Source organism: Sinocyclocheilus rhinocerous, unplaced genomic scaffold (assembly GCF_001515625.1).
Source record: "Sinocyclocheilus rhinocerous isolate Xijiao unplaced genomic scaffold, SAMN03320098_v1.1 scaffold1510, whole genome shotgun sequence".
NCBI classification, from domain to species: Eukaryota; Metazoa; Chordata; class Actinopteri; order Cypriniformes; family Cyprinidae; genus Sinocyclocheilus; species Sinocyclocheilus rhinocerous.
The window spans coordinates 248,609-272,142 of record NW_015664185.1 but is presented as its reverse complement, the minus strand read 5'-3'; the positions used below and the strand labels follow the sequence as shown (position 1 = coordinate 272,142).

The window sequence follows — 23,534 nt, the reverse complement described above, 5'->3', positions numbered from 1 at the left end:
TATATGTATGTATATATATGTATATGTATTTTTTTTTTTAAACATAAGATAAGATATTTCATGAGATTATATCTTGGATCCTACCTTGAAATCTGTAAGTTTAGTTTTTGTAGCTATAAGCTTTTATTTTAGTCAATAATCTACCACCATTTATATTATTATGTACATTACTCATATAATGGCAGTAATAATGAGTCATGTTCTCACCATCATCTATCAGCTGCAGGACGCTCTCGTCTTCTCCTCTGCTGTCGGACACTACAGCTCTGTACACACCCAGCTCCTTCCTCGTCACCTGAGCGATTATAACAGATAACACAGGGCAGTGTGATGCCACACACACTTACACCCTAATAGCCCTTCAAGATCAGTGGAAGGATTTCTCCTCTATCAGGCAATTAGACGCCGTGTTAAAGGAATGATCCGGGTTCAGTACGGCTTAAGATTTATCCACGGCATTTGAGGCAGAATAGAGAAAAGTATTTGAACTAGTCCCTGTTTTTATTTGAGCAAAAGCAGAAATATTAAAGTCAAAGCAATTCCAAGAAATACAGAGTAAAATCTGTTCATACTGCAGCTTTAATTCTAAATCACCCTTATAACATTATTTAGTTATTGCAGATATTTCTCATGTATCTGGTGTCGTTGCACATAATAAATGTTTACTAGCACTACACGGTTATTTACACGGTCAGTAAGCAAGTATATAACACGTCACCCCTATATATATATATATATATGAAATAGACACCAATAAAGTCATCAATGTTGAGTAAATGTACTACTTACTACTACTACTAATAAAAATTACAGTGCAAAAAGAGTATATGCTTATAATATATGGACATAATTTTTATTGTTATAATTTCATTAATATGAAATTCATATTCATATCAGATTTAATTAATAATCTAACATTTATTATGCAACTCAATATACAGATACATAAAAAAAAATAATATATATACATTTTTTTTTCCATTTGAATTTGAATTTTAGAAGGATAGATACTAAATAGGTAGCTTGTGAGCATATTTTTAACTATCGATAACTAAAATGAAATGAAAATAAATAAACATTATTTAAAATAAACATGAACTGAAATAAAAAATATAAAATAAAAAAAATATACAATTACATTTATTTTATTTCAGCTAGTTACCAAAGGCAACATTTCTCATTTCACACACACACACACACACTTATGTAGTAACAATATTTTTTAAAGAAATATAAAAAAAAAAATATTTATATATTTTTAAAAATATATATTTTACATATTTAATTAATTTTACCAAACAAGTAACTTGTGAGTATCAATGCTGCAGTGTCAATGTGCAAATCGCTATTATCGTTAACAAAAAACTAAAACCATAAAAACATTTTCATTTTCATAAAATACATAAACATTAACTAAAACAGAATATAAAACATTAAACGTATTTTATTTCAGCTAGTTGCCAAGGAAACATTTCTAATTTTTGATTAGTTTAAAATAACTAAACTAAAAAAACGATATATTAAAAAAACTATTAAAAAAATTACAAAAACTTTAACTAAAATGAAAATGAAAACAGAAAACATAAAAATAAAAACTGATTCAAAATATTAATAAAAACTATAATATAACTAAAATAATATTGTCTCAATATTAACATGTATAATGACTTCCACAGACTTCCATTATAAATGCAGGTTTATATATATATAGGTTTTCCTGATGTTTTCTTGGATGTGCTGCCTCGCTCTCACATGGATCTGAGGCTCGTGTTTTGCATGTAACTGTGAATGTGAGGTCTGTACCTGCGGGACGGTGAAGGAGCTGACGCCCGGGGGCTCGTACACAGCCTGAGGAAGCTCCACTCCGTCCTTAAACCACTTCACACGCGTGTCTTTGCTCACGTTGGTGACCTGCAGCCAGAGACACACGGGTTGTCATCGTGTTTAAATGCAGATGCCTTGTCATTAATGAATAAACACCATTACCTTGCACTTCATAATCATTTCACAATCTGAAGTCACTGTCCATGACAAAAACTCCTCGAAATGGGGACCTTGGAAAGCAAGAGAGAGAAACATTCAATTGAATATGGAGTAATTTGATATGCTGTTCTCCATCTAAAAGTACTGTAAATAACATTTGTATCTCTTATTAAAGCAATAATCCCCGTGAAGCCGTGGTTTACAGTGAATTTATAACAGCTACGGGGCGTTGTTAGGCATGACGCGGAGGGAGCCTTTAGCTGTTATAAATTCACTGTAAACCACGGCTTCACAGGGCTTATTGCTTTTATAAAACGGTTATTCCATATGCGTAGTAAGGTTTCACAAAATAAAGCAGAGCAAATAAAGTGTAATGATATTAATAAAAACAGTATTCTTCCACCAAACAATGTAGTTCCTCAGAATCAGTTGTGGTTGCAACAAAGTGGTTGCCGAGCAACACACAAACATAAACAAAGGTGTATGTTACTTTGTAATTTACAACAGCTTCGAACGCGGCTCAGCCAATCAGAATCAAGGACCGGAACTATCTGTTATATAAATTGATTTTAACCTCAACTCTGATAAGATTATACATGTTTAGTCAGACATTAGCTATTATCTGTTGCATGAGAGCTTCTCGTACAGTAATTGTCTTTATTGTGGCATCTAGATCTGTCTGTCGACTCACCCGACTTTCTCTTCCAGTTGTGTCTGTTGGCCTCAGATTTGGCCAGTGTGTCCCGAAATTCTGACAAACAGCGAAATAACAGAAGAATAAAACAGAAGAATAAAGATTAAATCTGGAGAAATAGTCAACATGACCTTTTGGCTTGTCGCTAGATAAACTGACTTCGACTTTGAGTTTTGCTGCATCATTAAATGGGTGACTGAAAAATGAAAACCGACTTTATAACAAAATGTAAAATTAAACGTTATAAAATAAAATATAAATTAAAACTACCACTAATAATACAAATAAACTGCAAAAAAAGACTATATACTTCTATATCATACTGAAATAATGTTTTGATTTTATAATTCATAATTATTCATTTCTAATATTATTTCTAATTTAATTTCTTATGCATCTATCTATATATAATTTAAATTTTCATGCATCATAAAGATGACGCATCATTAAATGAGTGATTGAAAAATGAAAACTGACTTTATAATAAAATGCAATGTAAAATTAAACTTAAAAAATTGAATTTATTCCGTTTTAAAATTTTTAATTAATTTTTTTTAACGCAAAATATCACCTGCGTTGGTCATGATATCTAATAAAAGTATTTTCAGATCATGGTCTAAATTGTGAATTACTGCCAATTTTATTCTGAAGATTCTTATTAGAAACTTTTTCAGAAAAACTCAATTGTTCTCAATTTTAAAATGTTTGGCGTGGGGAATAATTATTTATCATAAACAAACTTGCAAATCATGTAAAAAATGAATATGTTCTTAGGAAAAAGTGCAAACTAGAACTTTCTTAACTGAGAAACATCTTTAAATTTTTATTATTTATTTTATATAATGAAAAAATAAAATAAATTTATAAAATAAAATGTATTTTTATTATTTTATTTTTAATATTATTAAGAGAAATCTGGGTCTCCCAAATTAATAAATTCTAGCAAATTTAATGCTAGCCCTAAAACTCTTAAAAACTAAAGAAAAATAAGTAATGAGACAGAATAAAATTCTCTTAAAAATAGTAAATAGTTAAAAATAGTCTCTTAAAAAGTTTCTTAAAAAATAAAAAGGTTTAAGTCATTATAATATATATATCAAATCAATATATAAATATATATATATATATATGCAACCAGTGAGGGTTTATAAAACAATTCTCTTTCCGCTCACCAAGGCTGCATTTATTTGATAAGAAAATCAGTAATATTGTGAAATATTATTACAATTTAAAATAACTGTTTTCTATGTGAATATATTGTAAACTGTAATTTATTTCTGTGATCAAAGCTGTATTTTCAGCATCATTACTCCAGTCTTCAGTGTCACATGATCTTCAGAAATCATTCTAATATGCTGATTTGCTGCTCAAGAAACATTTCTGATTATTATCAATGTTGAAAACAATTGTGCGGTTAAATATTTCTGCTGCTTTCCAATATATACTATATTCGCATCATTTATTATTTGTCTAATCAGATAACATTTCCCCTGAAGAGCAGCTCTGTAGTCTAATGTTATAATGTGACATTGTAAACATACTCTTATCCACAAACACCAGAGTGAACTGGTTCTTGGCCCGGCCGTCTTTGAGCTGTGCGGTGTACGAGCCCTCGTCCTCTCTTGATATCTGACCAAACAGGATCTCCACCAGACCCTGTGCCTTGTCAAAGTTAATCTTACGGGTCTGCAGGACACACACATCCACACGGCTCTTTAGACATCATTGAGCAAGTTAAAGGAATATGCACATGCAGATGGCTTTATTATTAATGTCAAAATCTGATCAGACAGTTACCGGTGTGCTGGAGATCTCTCTGTCATTGAGGATGAGCCGAAGCACCGCGGCGCTGCTGAGAGCCTCGGTCTGCAGCCACAGACGCACACTTCCCTGCTCGGACACGTCCACCTGCCAGCCTTCAGACTTCAGAGCAATCACTGCAGAAGACATGCATAAGAGTCAAGGTCAACTTTATTTCTATAGCACTTTACACAATGCAGATTGAGTCAGAGCAGCTTTACAGTGTTAAACAGGAAAACAGTGTCAATAATGCAAGAAAAATTCAAACTTACAAGATTTAAACTCAGAATTCTGAGGAAAAATTCAAACTTACAAGATTTAAACTCAGAATTCTGAGGAAAAATTCAAACTTACAAGATTTAAACTCAGAATTCTGAGGAAAAAAAAGCAATTGTGAGTTTATAACTCACAAATCTGAGGGAAAAGAATCTGAATTGTGAGATGTAAAATATAGTAATTATAACTTGCAACTGTGAGATTTAAAATGCAGCTGTGAGAAAAAAGGTCAAAATTGCCTTTTTAATTTTTTATTCTGTGGCAGAAACAAAAAACACAATTGTACACTGAGAATTCAGAGAAGAAAAGTCAGAATTGTGAGATGTAAACTCGCAATGTCCTTTTGAATTTGATTATTCTGTGGCAGAAATAAGCTATTTCTTTAAATACACTACTGTTCAAAAGTTTGGGGTCAGTAAGATTTTTTTATGAAAGAAATTAATACTTTTATTCAGCAAGGACACATTAAAGTGATCAAAAGCGACAGTAAAGACATTTATAATGTTACAAAAGATTCGGTTTCAAATAAATGCTGCTCTTCTGAACTTTCTATTCATCAAAGAATCCTTAAAAATAAAATGTATCACGGTTTCCACAAAAATATTCAGCCACACAACTGTTTTCAACATTGATAATAATCAGAAATGTTTCTTGAGCAGCAAATCAGCATATTAGAATGATTTCTGAAGATCATGTGACACTGAAGACTGCAGTAATGATGATGAAAATACAGCTTTGATCACAGAAATAAATTACAGTTTACAATATATTCACACAGAAAACACTTATTATAAATTGTAATAATATTTCACAATTTTTACTGTATTTTTGATCAAATAAATGCAGCCTTGGTGAGCAGATGCGACTTCTTTCAGAAACGTTACAAATCATAATGATTCCAAACTTTTGAACACCAGTGCATCTCAGATTCTCTGAACAGTGATGCAGTTTCTGACATGTATTTGATTGACTTACGTGGGTTTCTGACATGCCAGCTGAGTTCTGTCAGCCTCTCCAGATCTGAGGAAGAAAACGGCACAATCACAAAGTCAAATTCAATGTCTTGCTGTCAGAATGATCCGACATCTTTGAAAACAAGATTTAAAGTTCATCTTGCTGTGTTTGAGGTTATAGGAAGATGTTTGTCATGCAGTTTATAGTATCTGACACAAACAGTCCATGTTCTGTCACACTTTGTGCAGGGTGAAAACACACAGATCATGCACAACACGGTTTAGGGCAAAGGAGCTCAGCAAAACATTCATCAGCAGCCGAATGATGATTCAATACCGAGGTCGTACTAAGAAAAGACGAGTTATGCATCAATTCATGCTGATCAGACGCACAAGGTCTCGTGCCACCGTGTTCAGGTAATGCATTATGCAGAGATAGAAATGAATGTCTACCCTCTGCAGTGAAGGTGAAACTAGAGGAGACGTCAGGGTTTCCGCTCAGCTCCACCGTGTAAAGGCCCAAATCCTGCTCCGAGGCGTCCGTGAAGGTAAGAACAGACCTGGGACGAACATTTGGATCAGGTTTATGGAGTATTTAAAGGGACAGTCACCCAAAACAAAGTCATCATTTACTCAAACCCAAAACGGTGTGAATTTACTACTACTGTGGAACCAAAAAGGTTCATTTTAAAGAGTCTGTACTATCCCTTTAAGAAAGTTGAAGGTGCCTATTTACCAAAAAAACAAAAAAAAGCTATATATATAATTTTTACAAAAATTAATGCTTTTTTTGAATGAACTATTCCTTTAAGAAAGTTTAAGGTGCCTATTTACAATTTAAAAATAACATATAAATTATGATAATTTATTTGACCGTCATTTAATGCATTACTGCTGCCATAAGCACTACAAAAGGTAAACAAACATTGCTTTTAAATTAAGATGCTTTATTTATTTATTTTTTTTACATTAACTTGATATATACTGTTTTTATATTTATACTCAAGTTAATATTGTAATGTTACAGCGTTGGTTTTTGATTACTTCACTGCAATGCTTCAAGGAAATAAGATATTAAAATAACTTAACATATACGGTTTTTATATTTGGACTCATTAAGTTAATAGTTCAATACTGTAGCATTGGTTTTTGATTACTTCATTGCAACGCTTCATAGAAATATAATACTTAAATATTTAGCTTACTATATACTGTTTTTATATTTATACTTAATAAGTTAATATTTAATATTGTAGCATTGGTTTTTGATGAATATTGCAATGCTTCATGGAAAAAAATATTTAAATATTTTTTATTAACTTACTGTTTTCATGTTTATATGTAAGTTAATAGTTTAATAATGTGGTATCGGTTTTGGATTATTCATTGCAATGCTTTAATTTCCTCATAAAAGAATTTAAGTTCGCTGTCTTCTTTTTTTTTTCATTTTCAAGTAGTTTTTTTTGCTTTAAATCAAAGTTTGCATGTTGTTAGGTTTGGTTCATAGTTTCAAACTCTTTACTGACAAACTGTTGGAAATCCCAATGGAGAAAATAAATGAGAAATATACTTCCAGATCCAACGCTGCAGAAAAAGTGTCACTGTTGTGCTCATATCGTGACTAAAGACCTGTTGTTTTTGTTCTCCAGTCGGGCTCGTCCGGCGTCAATCGCTTTGCCGTAGGTCTTACTCCACTTAAAGACGTCTTTATCAGTGCTGTCAGGAGCTTCAAAGCTCAGGAAGATGAAGCCGTCGTTATCGACTCCGATCTCAATCTCTTTGGTTCCTGGTGGCAAACGCAGGATAGAGTTAAAAGCGACTCGCTGTAAAATGAGCATGAAATCATTATGCAGACTTCCAGGCAGCTGACCTGCTTTAGTCTGCGCTTCCACCGGCTCTGACGCCACTGAAGACATGCCGACTCCGGCGGCGTTAACAGCAGACACACGGAGGCGGTACGTCTGACCTGCTTGCAGACCTGAAACCTGATCAGATATCATCCAAAAACAGCTCAGTCCTCTTTCAAGGCTTTGGTGGGACTAGATGCAAATGTAACTATTGTGAATTGAGTCGAGATACTTTTTAAGGCAAGAAGACACCACAGGTTTGTCCTGCACAGGACAATTTTGCTTCCTATTTTCACTTTCAAAATATGCATTTATTTTAGTGGAAAGAAAACATCCAAAATACACATTCAAGTGTTTATTTTGTTTCTGTAAAATTAAATTACAATACATATCTTTAAAGGCCGTTTCTCAAAATGAGTCAGAATTTGACACTCAAGCAACACTTTACTGTAATTTTACTGTAAGTTGTAAATAAAAGATTACTGTACTTTTTTAAAAAGAAAATATTATTTTAGTCTTTCTACTTCAAAATTTCACTTTAATTCAATGTGTAACTTGTCATCTCTTTGTAATTAAATGTGAAATGTATTAGCAATTTTTGAGTGAAAATTGTTTCTACACCAAATTCTTTTCATTCTACATACACCAAACTTTACAGTTTTATTCCTGTTTATATTTTTAAGTCTGTTACAGAGGGATTTGTTCATAAATAATTTTGGACCAGATTTATATCACATTTATACAGTATATAACATTTATATGAAGTGTTATGTAAATCTGTTCCAAAATGACATATGAACAAACCCCTCTATAAAAATCTTCAAAATATAGATCGGAATAAAACTGTAAAGTTTGGTGTAAGTGCTGCTGAATTGGAGAAAAACTTGTCAAAATTGGTTAAAATGTATATATTTTCTGGCCATTGACAGTATGAAGTGATTCCCTCTTTAAAAACCCAACATTTTGAACCTGGCTTCATCCAATGTTCAGATTTCTGTCCTGGAAATTTATGCAAATGAGTTCATATTTAAATAGATAATGTATCATTTCCATATTTAAACATGACATTTCAGAAAACTTGTAATGCACTCTAATATACTGTGATTAATCAACTGAATAAAGTATAAAGTAACATTTTTAATCCTGTTTACCTATAGTGTCTTACCTTAAATTTGATTGCTGATGCACAATTGTAATTTCAATTGAAATCAAGGATGTAGAATTAGATTGCAATTCAACTCAACTCACTTTCTTAAATTCTGAACTTTGCAATCAGAAGAGAAACTAAAAGCACCTTTAAGTGAGTTTCCGTCACCGGCTCACTCGTCACGAGGGTCCAATCCTCAGACTCCGCCCCCTCGCTGATCTCCACTACATACCCGCTGACCTCTGATTGGCCCTTGTACAGAGGCCCCGCCCACAGCAGCACTAGAGAGTTCAGCCTCACTTCTCTAAATTCCAGATCATACGGACAACCTGCAACATATGAATCAACACATTCATACAATAATCCATCATCGCCGTCTGTTCATTCATGCCGCCTTTTAAAGATGCTTGCACAACTTATTTTACCTTCATTTAATGAAGACATTGCACACTTCTACATTTCTTTCATTCATTTCTCTAATATACACACCTCTATGTATGAGCTGTGTTTATCCTCTTGAACATAGAAACTATAAAATAAAAGAATCTAGCCCACAACAAGGCATATAAATGATAACCAAAGGAAAAATGTAGCGTGCTGTGCTGTATGTGAAATAACCCTCAATTGCAAAAAAAAGTGAACCAGCACAAATGGAAGAAAAACTACTTTCATTGATTTTTGAGTTCTGCATCACTGTGCCAGAAAGCCACAGTCTAGTGAAACACACTATAACGATTAAGACATTAATGATGAAGAACAGAAACACATTAAAGATTAATGAAATAAGAACAGCATGTTAGTCTGTGCCAGATATGGTTTAGTTCAGAAAAGACACGATTGAAACAAATCGAATTTATTGTTTCCTATAATTAAAAAGTGTACCAGTTGTGCAATAAATAAATAAATAGTGCGATAATAAAACATAGTGCATATTAATGTCATTTGGTAATATAACCTTCTTCTTTGCAAGTTTATTTAGATGCAATAAGAATTGATTTCCAAACTATTCTTTCTTTCTCAAAATTGCTAAAAGAACTGTACAGGAACATATATGAAAGAAGAAACAAGTAAAATCCCTTATGATTCCTGTCCCTGATCATGCAGGATCTTACCAGGCTCAGGCATCGTCCAGCGCTCACACAAAAACAGCTCGCTGGGTTCAGAAGCGTCACCCAGACCAACAATATTGGCTGCGAAGACTCGGAACTGGTAAAAACGTCCTTCCTGAAGGCCTGTCACCTAAAAACAAAACCGACAAATAATGGAAAATAAATGGATGTGTCAGAAAGGACGGAAGAGAAACCTAAAATAAAATAAAAGCATCTGTAAAAAGAGAAAGTATATGTGTTTTCACATTCTCAGTGTTCATTTAAATGCAAATGAGGAGGGGATCACACTCCTAATGGAAGCTGAAAGCATCCTCAAAATAACTCAAATATTTAATGAACTAAAAAACACGAGACAGAGAATAACTTTGTGGATGACTGACGCTCCAATCCTGTGTGAAATCTGTCCAGTCTTTCGATTCAGATGCATTTTTAACCCAGAAGCTGTGGAATTTTACATTTATTTAGTATTTAGTTTTTATTTTACATATTTTTATATAATATTTTGAATTAGTTTTAATTTTTATTTTTCATTTTCATTTTAGTTAAAATTTCATTTTTTGTGCGTTTTTGTCGGTATAGGTTTTTTTAAATAGCTACTTTATTTTAGCACTTTTTAAATGTTTTCTTTAGTTTCGATTTACATTTATTTTATTCGAGTAACAAAAATAATGACTTATAATGAAATAAGTGAAGTGCTGTGAATCAAATGCAGATTAAAACCCAGAAACGGTAAATTTGACTATTTTAGTATATATTAATATTTGAACAACTTAATGTTTTTTTTTAATTATTTGTATATTTTGCATTTTCATTTTAATTCAAGTTTTAGTAATTTGTTTTGTCATTCTTATTAAATGTTGTTTTAAAAACTGTCAATATAGTTTTTATTAATTTTTATTTCAGTTTTAGTTATTTTAGTACTTCAATTTTTTATTGTTAATTCCTTCTTTAATTTCTCACATTTATTTAATTAAAGTAACAAAAATGACGACTTTTTTTGTGGAAATCTGTGGAGTCCTGCGATTCAGATTCATTTTTAACCCAGAAACAGTATAATTTTACTATTTTAGTATTTATTTATATTTTGAATTTTGAAAATTAGCATTTTGATTTTAATTTTAGTTGAAGCTTTAGTAATTTAGTAATCTTACTAGCTTTTTTTTAAATGTAGTTTTTTATTAATTTTTATTTCAGTTTTAGTTAGCTATTTTCATTCTTCAATTTTTATTTTTTTTCTTAATTTCAGTTAACATTTATTTTATGCGAGTAACAAAAATTTATTTTGTTGTAATGGTTTAGTTTTAGTTTTAATTTCAATTTATTATGAAAAAAAAAAAACATTTTTTTGTATAAAATGAATTTCATTTTATTATCATTTAGTTAACGCTTAATAATAACCCTGCCCAGAAAAGCCTTCATCTTCAGTGCATTGATCAGCCGGTTGACGTCTATATCGAGGACCATTAGGCCTGAGAGCTACTTATCCGATAAACATTGCTTTAAGACTGTTTCTGTGATGAGAAGTAAAGACCACCACGAGTGGCCACCCAGTCACAAGTAATTGGGATTGGATTTAGGAAAACAGGCCTTCTTAAGACTTGTGATTAACTGTTGCTTGAATCCTCTTATCAAATCAGAGGCTTATCTGGGAGCTCAAATCTCTGGAGCGTCCAGACCAGGCCCCGTGGCCTGCTGGGACAGAGAACGGCCACTAGATGGAAGACGTCAGGAATAGCAGAGGGATTTTAATGTAGGGTGGTGTGTGTTTGTGCTGCTCTGTAATGATGCTGGGCAGGTGGCAGTGCCTCTGATGCTCAATGAGAGGCGGAAATCATTAACATGGGCTTCACGCTACGACCACAGTGCCCTCGAAGATCAATGTTTTCTAATTGACATAATGTACTTTGAGACATCCTGTGAGCAAATAGTACATAACAACCCCATCCTCCTCTCCAAAAAACCCCCCTGTTTTTCAGAGGGCATGTTAATAGAAAGAGAATTAGTTTTAATTTTTATTTTTCATTTTCATTTTAGTTAAAATTTCATTTTTTGTGCGTTTTTGTCGGTATAGGTTTTTTTAAATAGCTACTTTATTTTAGCACTTTTTAAATGTTTTCTTTAGTTTCGATTTACATTTATTTTATTCGAGTAACAAAAATAATGACTTATAATGAAATAAGTGAAGTGCTGTGAATCAAATGCAGATTAAAACCCAGAAACGGTAAATTTGACTATTTTAGTATATATTAATATTTGAACAACTTAATGTTTTTTTTTAATTATTTGTATATTTTGCATTTTCATTTTAATTCAAGTTTTAGTAATTTGTTTTGTCATTCTTATTAAATGTTGTTTTAAAAACTGTCAATATAGTTTTTATTAATTTTTATTTCAGTTTTAGTTATTTTAGTACTTCAATTTTTTATTGTTAATTCCTTCTTTAATTTCTCACATTTATTTAATTAAAGTAACAAAAATGACGACTTTTTTTGTGGAAATCTGTGGAGTCCTGCGATTCAGATTCATTTTTAACCCAGAAACAGTATAATTTTACTATTTTAGTATTTATTTATATTTTGAATTTTGAAAATTAGCATTTTGATTTTAATTTTAGTTGAAGCTTTAGTAATTTAGTAATCTTACTAGCTTTTTTTTAAATGTAGTTTTTTATTAATTTTTATTTCAGTTTTAGTTAGCTATTTTCATTCTTCAATTTTTATTTTTTTTCTTAATTTCAGTTAACATTTATTTTATGCGAGTAACAAAAATTTATTTTGTTGTAATGGTTTAGTTTTAGTTTTAATTTCAATTTATTATGAAAAAAAAAAAACATTTTTTTGTATAAAATGAATTTCATTTTATTATCATTTAGTTAACGCTTAATAATAACCCTGCCCAGAAAAGCCTTCATCTTCAGTGCATTGATCAGCCGGTTGACGTCTATATCGAGGACCATTAGGCCTGAGAGCTACTTATCCGATAAACATTGCTTTAAGACTGTTTCTGTGATGAGAAGTAAAGACCACCACGAGTGGCCACCCAGTCACAAGTAATTGGGATTGGATTTAGGAAAACAGGCCTTCTTAAGACTTGTGATTAACTGTTGCTTGAATCCTCTTATCAAATCAGAGGCTTATCTGGGAGCCCAAATCTCTGGAGCGTCCAGACCAGGCCCCGTGGCCTGCTGGGACAGAGAACGGCCACTAGATGGAAGACGTCAGGAATAGCAGAGGGATTTTAATGTAGGGTGGTGTGTGTTTGTGCTGCTCTGTAATGATGCTGGGCAGGTGGCAGTGCCTCTGATGCTCAATGAGAGGCGGAAATCATTAACATGGGCTTCACGCTACGACCACAGTGCCCTCGAAGATCAATGTTTTCTAATTGACATAATGTACTTTGAGGCAACCTGTGAGCAAATAGTGCATAACAACCCCATCCTCCTCTCCAAAAAAACCCCTGGTTTTCAGAGGGCATGTTAATAGAAAGAGACAGGAGGCCGATGCCGTTTCAGTCCAGCAGAGGGCACTGTGCACTCATGACACTTTACACAAGAACAGACGTAAGGCTTGAAACCCATAAAACATGTTCTGTTTCATCAAAGGAGGCAGTAAACCTTTAGAAAATGTTGCTTGTTCACCAAGAGCTCAAAATGAATATTATATGATTCATTACTGGTGTTTGCTGAAGCAAGCAACACTATTATTATTGCTCAGTTTTAAGGCAGTGCTATTTTAGTATTGTTGAGATACTATTTTGAGTTTTCATAAATTTGTTTTTATTTTTGTATTTTCGGTTTTAATTTTTAAAACAGAATCTTTTTTTTTTTAACAAACATTTGCATTTTTAAAATTGTTTTTGTTCCTTTTTGTTTTTAGTTTTTTTTTTTTTATATGTCTATATAGATTTTGTTAATTTTATTTCAGTTTAAATTTTTGTTATTTCAGAGGTTATTTCTATTCATATAAATGTTGCCATGGCAACTAACTGGAATAAAACAAGTTGAAGTTGAAGTACGCACAAAAATCTCAAACTAAAACAAATAAATAAATATAAATAAAAAATGAAAAAGAAACATAAAATAGCACAAAAACAAAAAAAAGAAAAAAAAAAGCACATAACACAATGACTAAAATAAACGAAAATTAAAATGGCTGAAAATATAAAAATAAAAAAATAAAATAAAAATAAAATCTAATTCAAAATATTGATAAATACTACATACTTAATAAATATTATATAAATATTACTAAAATAACAGGGCCCACAATACCTTAACACTGTGTGGGGTGTTGTATTTGGGCCATATAATTAGGGCACAATTAAACTGATAAATTTGTAAAAATTTATTAAATAATTAAATAAAAATGAAAAAAAAAAAAACTATACTAACATATTTAAATAAATAAATACATTTTAATAATTATTTTATTTTCTATAAAATATAAATTAATCAATTAACTGAATACCAATTCAATAGATTTAGTTTGATTATATATTTATTGTTGTTTGATTTTAATTGTTAAATGCAGCAGAGAAAGTCAAGACCTCTGATGTGGTGCAGACCAAAATCAAAGCATTTTAATGATCTAAAATAAACTAATGTTCATCTAAAAGAACATTTTGTCATAGATTTTGTTTTTATTTATTTCAAAACAGAACACCGATTTGCACTGTGTTTGTGGACAGTTTTGTTCATTATCATGCTTAAAATCCCCGTTTCAAACAACCAATAATCAGCTGAGAATGTCAGCGTGAACAAAACAACAACTGTTTAATAATTAAGTTTACACGCATCTGCATCAACTAATGACAGACCTGCTTTAATCCTGCTTTAAAACGATAACGGCTGTGGCCTCTGTCTATAAACTCCACAAATTAAACATCACCTTCTCTAACAATCACTTTTTTCATCAAACCACTATTTTGTGTTCAAGCTAGAACACGGTCCAATTAAACCATGAAAACAATCAAAAATAAACAGCGCTTTAAGTTTTAATTAAGTCTCCATGGACACCATGGTTGCTCGGCGACACATTTAAAGTTAGACGAAGGCAGATGAGCAGGTCAAACATTTGTTGGCATGACTGCAATGAAATATTGAGCAATAAACAATATTTATGACTGATTTAAGCAGGTCTCGTCATTAGTTGCTGCAGCAGCATGTAACAAAAGAGCAGCTGATCACAATGACAGCATGGAAACTGCTGGTACTGTAAATGGCTGATTGAATCGTGTTGTTCTCAGCTCACCTCATACACTCTCTCTTTAGCGGGCTTGATGCTGATCTCTCTCCAGGAACTCTGGGATTTCTCCCTCTGGTCCAGGAAGTAGCCGCGCACAGGGTCTCCTCCGTGATTGGCCGGGGCTCTCCAGCCAATTAGCATCTCTGCTCCAGTGCAGCGCAGTAGAGTGATGGCTGATGGACGAGATGGAACATCTGCAGTAACGGGCAGAGGAAGGTCAGAGGTCACAGGCTGCTGCGTTGCACTGCTAAAGTCAACCACATCATGTTTGCTATTACATTTACATTTAGTCATTTAGCAGACGCTTTTATCCACACACACACACACACACACACTCACACACACGTATGTTCTGCAGTAGGTTTGGGGCTGAAGTCTTTCCATGAAATATAACAACAGCCAGATTTGTTCTGTCTCACTGATGTTGCTGTTTCTAGGTGTTTTCTTCCTGTCTGGTGTGAAACGCGGCTCTGTGATGTGCTGATGTTTCGTACTTGTTCAGATTACTATGAGCAATAACAATAACTCTCACACACACACGCACACTCACACTCACACTCACACTCTCACACACACTCACACACACACACTCACACTCACACACACAGAAAAACAAGTAGATAGAATAGAAAAAATAGAAAGCTAGTGTTTTTTTTAATAAAAAAGATAAATAGATAAAGTAGAATTAAAATAGAATAGAAAGTGTTAATTGTAAACTATTAATTGTTAATGAATCAAATAAGTGATTATGAAAAAAACTAAATAATTAATAGGATAACCAGATGTCCCGGTTTTATGAGTGTCCTGATAATACACTAAATTTACATGTAAAATGTGTCCTGGATTCAGCGGACTAAAAATTTATTAATTATTTATATACTATTACAGTTTATTATTATTATCAATTAGCTTTAATTTGTATGTTTTCAGTTTTCATTTTAATTTGAAATGTTATGTGCTTTTGTAATTTCTATTAGTGTCTTTTTTTACTATTTAGGTTTAATTTATTTTAGTTTCAGTTTTTATTTATTTCCAGTTAGTAATTCTAGTGCTTCAACATAAACTTATTTCAGTTAGCTGCCAAAGCAACATTTCTCATTTCTAGTTTTTATCTAATATTTCTATTTTTATTTTATTTAATCTTTATTTCAATAAAAATGTTTTAGTTAATGATAACAACCCGTGGGAAAATTAGATATTTTAATGTTCATTTTCTGTTGTCCACGGACATAAATCAGACCAAGTACAATGATATTTTATGTGGAATTACATTTAATGGTTTTAGGTTCCGATTACGTCATCATTTTATGCTAAAATGTATTTGATGAAATGTTTCAGCAAGTCTTTATCTCTAAATTCACCTATAAACGCATGCACAAACTGTTATATATGTTTATGCTAATGTTCCTCAAACGTCCTGCTTTGATTTTAGTTTCAGTTTTTATTTATTTCCAGTTAGTAATTCTAGTGCTTCAACATAAACTTATTTCAGTTAGCTGCCAAAGCAACATTTCTCATTTCTAGTTTTTATCTAATATTTCTATTTTTATTTTATTTAATCTTTATTTCAATAAAAATGTTTTAGTTAATGATAACAACCCGTGGGAAAATTAGATATTTTAATGTTCATTTTCTGTTGTCCACGGACATAAATCAGACCAAGTACAATTATATTTTATGTGGAATTACATTTAATGGTTTTAGGTTCTGATTACGTCATCATTTTATGCTAAAATGTATTTGATGAAATGTGTCAGCAAGTCTTTATCTCTAAATTCACCTATAAATGCATGCACAAACTGTTATATATGTTTATGCTAATGTTCCTCAAACGTCCTGCTTTGGGTTTTGTTCTAAACTTTTAACTCTGAGCATTAAACTCATGCAATGAATTCAAACATTGCAGATTTGGCAAAGCAGAATTAAATCCACACAGAAACAAAGACTAATGCTTAAGTTTTCCTAAAACGTTTTTTGCTTAAATGCAAGCACAGCTTCTTCTGCAGGAAATTCAATTCTAGTTTATTTTATGTTATTTGCATTTTATTCTGTTCAAAACGTGGGAATGAAACTGAAGAGAAGCGCCTGCAAAGAGCTGAAACACACTGGGCTTTAACTAAAGATATACAACTAATATGATCTACACTAAAAGACAGCCTCTCTCTTTTAAAATTAATTCTAGTGTAATTTCAGCCAATGGATGGATGGGAGCTTCTGGTCATCCTAATAAGTAATAAAAGCGACTAATGTGTTTTATATGGAAGCCCGTTTCCACCACTAAATAATAATAATAAAAAAAAGTTAATTGTGAATTTTTCTCTCACAATCTGAGTTTACATCTCGCAATTCTGACTTGTTTTCTCAAAATTCTGAGATACAAACTCACAATTGTGAATTATAATGTCCAATTCTGAGGAAAAAAGTAAGAATTACAAGTTTATATCACACACTTCTGAGTAAGAAATCAGAATTGACAAAAAGTCAGAATGACCTTTTTTATTTTTTTATCCTGTGGTGGAAACGGGCTTCCATAATTTTCTGTGAGGATAATGCGATTATGTAAAAAACACAGGTTTGATCTTCAGGAACATGTGGTTGAAGCGTCTCTGGTGTTTGATGCTAACAGACGGAGCGTCTGTCCTGATCTCAACCCACTTCAGCGCCACTCAGAATCAGCTGTTATTACTAAGAGAAAAGCTGAAGCGTCAGACGACAGCCTATTACTGTCAGGACTGAGCCATTCTCTGCTGTAACAGTCCTGTCTTTGGTCACGACTGTGAGGAGCAGGAGGAGCATCACGTGTGCTCGAAGCTTGAAACGACCTCTATACTCTACTGACAGCAGAATGCTACGGTAAACACAAGTAGACTTTTACATTTACTGAACACAATGTTAGAGTGTTGTGGGTGGTTTCTAGGGAATTAATATGCGGTTGCCAAGGCCTGAGAAAATGTTTGCACGTTGCTATGTGGTTGCTAGGGTGTACTATGTTGTTTATAGGGTGTGCTGGGTGGTTGCTAGGGCATTGCTATCTGGTTGCTAGGGTGTTCTGGGTGGTTATAGTGCATCGCTAGATGGTTGCTAGGGTGTTTGGGGTGGTTGCTAGGGCATTGCTAGCTGGTTGCTAAGGTGTTCTGGGTGGTTTCTAGGGCTCTGCTACTGGGTGGTTTGTTAGATGTCCTATAGGGGGTTGCCAGGTAGTTGTTAGGTTGGTTACTAGAGCATTTCTAGGTGGTTTTTAGGGTTTTATGGGTCATTGTTGCTGCTATACGAATAAATTTGACTTGATTTCTAGTTGGTTTCTAGGGTGTTATGGGTGGTTTAGTGTACTGATGGGTCGCTAGGGCACTGCTGGGTGGTTGCTAGGGTATTCTGTATGGTTGCTAGGGCATTTCTAGGTGATTGCTATGGTGTACTAGATAGTTGCTAGGGCACTGCTAACTGGCTTCTAGGGCATTCTATGTGGTTGCTAGGGCTCTGCTAATGGGGGTGTTTTTCTAAGGGGTTGCCATGTGGTTGCTATGGTCTTTTGGGTGGTTACTAGGGTATTATCTCTAAATGGTTTCTAGGGTGTTATGGCCTATTGCTAGTGCTATAGAAATACATTTGACTAGATGGTTGCTAGGTGGTGGCTAGGGTGTTCTTGGTTTGTTGCTAGGGCATTTCTAAGTGGTTCCTAGTGTGTTCTGAGTGATTGCTAGAGTATTGTGATTTTTGCCAGAGCATTTTAAGTGGTTGCTATGGTGTTCTGGGTGGTTGCTAGGGTATTTTAGGTGGTTGCTGCTCACTGGCCCAAGTCAAAAGAGTTCATCAGCTGTATTCTGTTCATGCAGGAAGCTCAATCATCGAATGATCAATTCACACTGAGACTATAAACGGTTTTCCAGAGCTGAAGCAGACAGCCGGCAGCACTTTAGACAAAACGGCGTCATATTTAAAACTGCTGTCCTGCAGGGTCTGGTCTGGTTCACAGGCGGGTCAGACTCTTACATATCGCTGATTTCACTCGAACGGCAGGAGACTCCTCAGAGTAGATGCTGTTTCCCGCCAGTCCCACGGACTTCACCCGGAATACATACTCTTTATTGGTCTTCAGGCCATCAACTGTAAACCTGAGCGAAGAAGGAAACCAGTTTTAGTAGGTTTAGTAGATTACATATCTTAAAGGGATACTTCAACCAAAAATGAAAATGTGCTGTTAATTTACTCACCCTCAAGTCATTTACAACATTAATACCTGGATTACAGGTAATAATGTAGTAAATGATGTTCAGTTTCTTGCACAGGCTGATCGTTTCGCTTCATAAGACCTCAATATATCGTCATGAGCCATGGATATTAATTTTGTGTTGCCTGATATGCTTATTTTGACTCTCAAAGTGACGGTAGCCATTGGATTTTATGAATCACCAAGCACCACGGTTTCAGCTAAAAATCTTCTTTACTGTTCTACTGAAGAAGAAAGTCATCTACATCTTGGATGGGATGATGGTGAGTAAATTAACAGTGAATTTTCAGTTTTGTGTGAACTAATCCTTTAACTGCCTCTCAAACAGGATACAAGGAGAGACCTGGTTTTGGTGATGGGCTTATTATTGATGGTCTTCCACTGTCCACTTCCAACCTCACTGCAGTACAGATAGTATCCCACAATACCCTCTGTTATTTTGGGCTCCTTCCACTGCAACAGGACTGAGCTGTTGGTGTCTCGGATGGACAGGACGCCGTGGGGTGGGGCAGGAACTCCTAAAAGACAGAAAACCCTCTCTCAAACATACTGGTTTACATACACGCTACCCTTGTGAAAAAGAAGTGTGCAGTTCACCCCCAAAAAAATAAAAAAAATTCTGTCATCATTTACTCACCCTCCACTTTTTTCAAAACTGTATGAGTTTCTTTCTTCTTCTAAACATAAAAGAAGATACTTTGAAGAATGTTTGTAACTAAAGAGTTTACGGTAGCCATTGGCTTTCATAGTATTTTTTCCATACTATGGGAGTCAATGGCTACCATCAACTGTTTGGTTACCAAGATTATTCAGAACATCTTTTTTTGTGTTCAAAATCTGAAACAAATTAATACAGGTTTGGAACAACTTGAGTGTGAGTAAATAATGACTCATTTTTATTTTATGTGCACTGTTCCTTTAAGAAAATGGTTACCTAGCGGCTGTCCCACTGAGATGGGTTCGCTGGGAAGAGACGGTTCGCTGATGCCATACTTGTTAACAGAGCGAACACGGTAAGTGTATGACTTTCCCTTCCGCTGGTCAAACGCAGCAAATCTTGTAGACAGAACCGTCATATCCATACTAGCCAGATGCCAGCTCTCCTTCCCTGTTAGGGACTGAAATCAAAACAGTCATCTTTACATTACAGTTTTTCTCGATTGTTAACACACTATATCTGATTCATTTGGTCCAATAGTAGTGGGAGATGGATGGAAAAGCAATAGGAGGGGAAAATAAAAATTAATTGGATAAGGTCAAAGGTCATTTGTTCCTGATGAAATACAAAACACTATAGTTGACCATGTTCTTCTGCATGGACTGACCATGAGGGAGGTTGGTCCACAGGGCAGACTCATCTACAGGGTTTCAATACTACTTACACATACAATATGATTACAATACATAGTAGCAGTACTTCAGATGAGAGAACTTTCATTATTCTATGTACAGTAAATACTATAGCACATGTTGTACACCCTCAAACTCATTACTGTTGAATTGATTTGTAGCCAAGTAGTCCTTACATGTGCTCTATTTTTGAAGAACTGAGAGACGACTGTCTAGGGGAGGCAGAGAAGTCTTTTGTCAGAAGACCGTAATAAGGATACTGCCAATACTGTAATGCAATTTGGCAGAGGATGCTGAATGAATGAATGAATGAATGATTTTTTTTATTCCAATGTGTGTTTACTGTATATTCACTGTATATTTTTGTTTACTGTATATATTTGGTCTTTGAACTTTTCTCTTGTAGTGCTTTTCATCTACTGTAAGATCCTTTACAGTAGTGTAATGAAAGTAAAGTTTTCTTTCAGCTTATTGCTGAATTTTACTGTATCTGCACCCCTCTATTTATGTCATATACTGTAACAGACACTGACTAGCAAAAGGATTCCTATTTCTATTTTTGTAGTTTTGAGATTGTGTTTATAGTTGTGAGAAAATGGTGAATTGTTTCATGAATTGTGTGTTAGCAATCACAGACTGTAGTGTACTGTAATGTATTGTTATTTATTATTTATCCAAAGCGACTTACAGTACATTCAAGCTAAGCATTTTGCCAGTATGTGTGTTCATTGAATCAAACCTATTTCTGTCTAATTTCAGGTCTGTATATGTAATTTTTTAAACTATAAATTACACTTGTGTTTTTTTATTTAAAAAAATAATAAAAATTACAGATTTAAAAATATGCAGACCAGAAATTAGACAAAAATAGTGTTTTTCCAGCACATGTGTTACTTAGGAATTTCTAATTTGTGGTCTGTATATTATAAATTTTTGTATATATAATTTATGCAAGTTTAATTCAGTTTTAAAAATAAAAATAAAATCACATTAAGTCAACATTTTCACATAAATGGACAATCACATATAAAACATTTTGTACATATAAAAAATATACAGACCAGAAATTAGACTTTTTTTTTTTTTTGGTTAGCATGTGTGTTCCCTTGAATTTCTGTCTAATTTTTGTTCAGTATATATATATATATATATATATATAATTTATGCAAGTGCAATTCATAGTTAAAAAAAAATTACATATATAAAAACGTACAGATCAGAAATCAGACAAAAATAAGTTTTTGCCAGTATATGTGTTTATTTTGCCTGGAATTTATAATTTTTTGTATATATATAATTTTAATTTTTAACTATAAATTTCACTTGGATAAAGTAGCAAGTCTCCATGAAGATAAAGTATTGCAATATCCTCTATAATAAAATGTGCCCGGTGGTAAATGTGAATTTAAATATTTTTCATACAGTATATGTATTTCTACCCTCACAATTTCAGATAATCCCGAAGAACTAGACGGTTTTATTATGGTTCTTCTTATAAAGAGTCCAATAAGTGCATGTCCTGTGGCAGTGTGTGCGTTCTCCTGCTCATTACAGAGTTGGCGAGCTGCTGGAGCTCTTTCTTGTGCCTGATACTGGAAGATTCGACCTCCTCTGCTCTGAGAACGAATCACTCCGAGCACTTTTACACTGTGATTAACGAAGAGAGGATCTGAAACTTTAAAACTGCCCTCAAAAACCAGAAGGATCTTGACCTTTTGCAGTGCTGGAGGCCATGGACATCAGAAACCGAGAAGCTAAACTTTAAAAATGTTATTTTTTTGTGTTAAGCCTGTTGGGTCATTTTATTTGCTCTGTAACATTACATTTTTACCAAGCTAATTTAATGTCTGCTAGGGTTACTGGATTTGCCCAGAAATTAGATATACATACAGATAGTGATGCAATGCAACTATAATAGAATGCATTTTAATGAACAAAGTTGCAGTTGAATGCTTGCAGTGTTGACTGCTAAAGTTCAATGTCCAACAGTGAAATTTATGTAATTTTTATTCTTGTAACAGGAAGAGCAATGCTGCTTGCAACGGCAATGTCATGGTTCGATTCCCAGGGAAAAAAATATACTGTAAAGTGCATAACTTCAAATGTTATAATTAAAAAAAATATATTAGGATTTTTAGGATAAGTTTTCATATACTGAACTCATCCAGTGTTGTTATTGTTGACTAAAATAAAATTTTCGGCAAGTGAAAAAAATAAAAAATAAAATAAGTATTAGATGAAAAATGCAAACTTATACTAGAGATGCTGTCTTGGCAACTAACTGAAATAAATAAGATTAAGTTGAAGTACTTTAAAATGACTAATACTGAAAAAAAAAAAAAAAACGCAAAAAGCAAAACAAATTTTTAAAAACAAACACCAATAATAATAAAAAAAACACACACATAACAAAATTACTAAAACTAAAATTAAAAAGAAATCTGAAAATAAAACCTAATTCAAAAATAAAATAAATAAATATTAGATGAAAAATGTAAAATTAAAAAACGTCTCGGTTAAGTATGTAACCCTCGTTAGGTCTGGACGCGGGTGCCACAGGGTGCCCCGTCTCTGAGTCAGTAGATCCTTCCTCAGAGGAATCTGCCAGGGAGGGGCTGTTGCGAGGATCATTAGTTCGGGGAACCAGGTCCGAGTGGGCCAACACGGTGCCACAAGCAGGACCTGCTCCTCGTCCTCCCTGACCTTGCACAGCGTATGTGCGAGAAGGCTTACTTGGTGGAAGCGCATACTTGTGCAGGCCCCGTGGCCAGCTGTGTGCCAGTGCGTCGATGCCGAGTGTTCCCTCGGTCAGGGAATAGAACAACTGGCAGTGAGAGGTTTCTGGAGAGGCAAACAGGTCTACCTGAGAGGCTCCGAAACGTCTCCAAATCAGCTGGACCGTCT

At 33.5% G+C, this 23,534-nt stretch overlaps 1 protein-coding gene across 1 annotated transcript in view; it reads right to left on the bottom strand.

The window, feature by feature from the left end:
• The window catches only part of myom3 (myomesin 3), a 68,038-nt gene that overhangs the window by 6,979 nt on the left and 37,525 nt on the right, over window positions 1-23,534 (bottom strand). Inside the window, 16 exon segments of the mRNA XM_016540527.1 lie at window positions 208-295; window positions 1,804-1,911; window positions 1,987-2,054; window positions 2,675-2,734; window positions 4,219-4,363; window positions 4,475-4,614; window positions 5,729-5,773; window positions 6,160-6,266; window positions 7,336-7,492; window positions 7,577-7,691; window positions 8,848-9,029; window positions 9,813-9,939; window positions 15,059-15,246; window positions 19,043-19,164; window positions 19,624-19,798; window positions 20,215-20,398. Coding sequence (XP_016396013.1) covers window positions 208-295; window positions 1,804-1,911; window positions 1,987-2,054; window positions 2,675-2,734; window positions 4,219-4,363; window positions 4,475-4,614; window positions 5,729-5,773; window positions 6,160-6,266; window positions 7,336-7,492; window positions 7,577-7,691; window positions 8,848-9,029; window positions 9,813-9,939; window positions 15,059-15,246; window positions 19,043-19,164; window positions 19,624-19,798; window positions 20,215-20,398 — 2,011 coding nt within the window.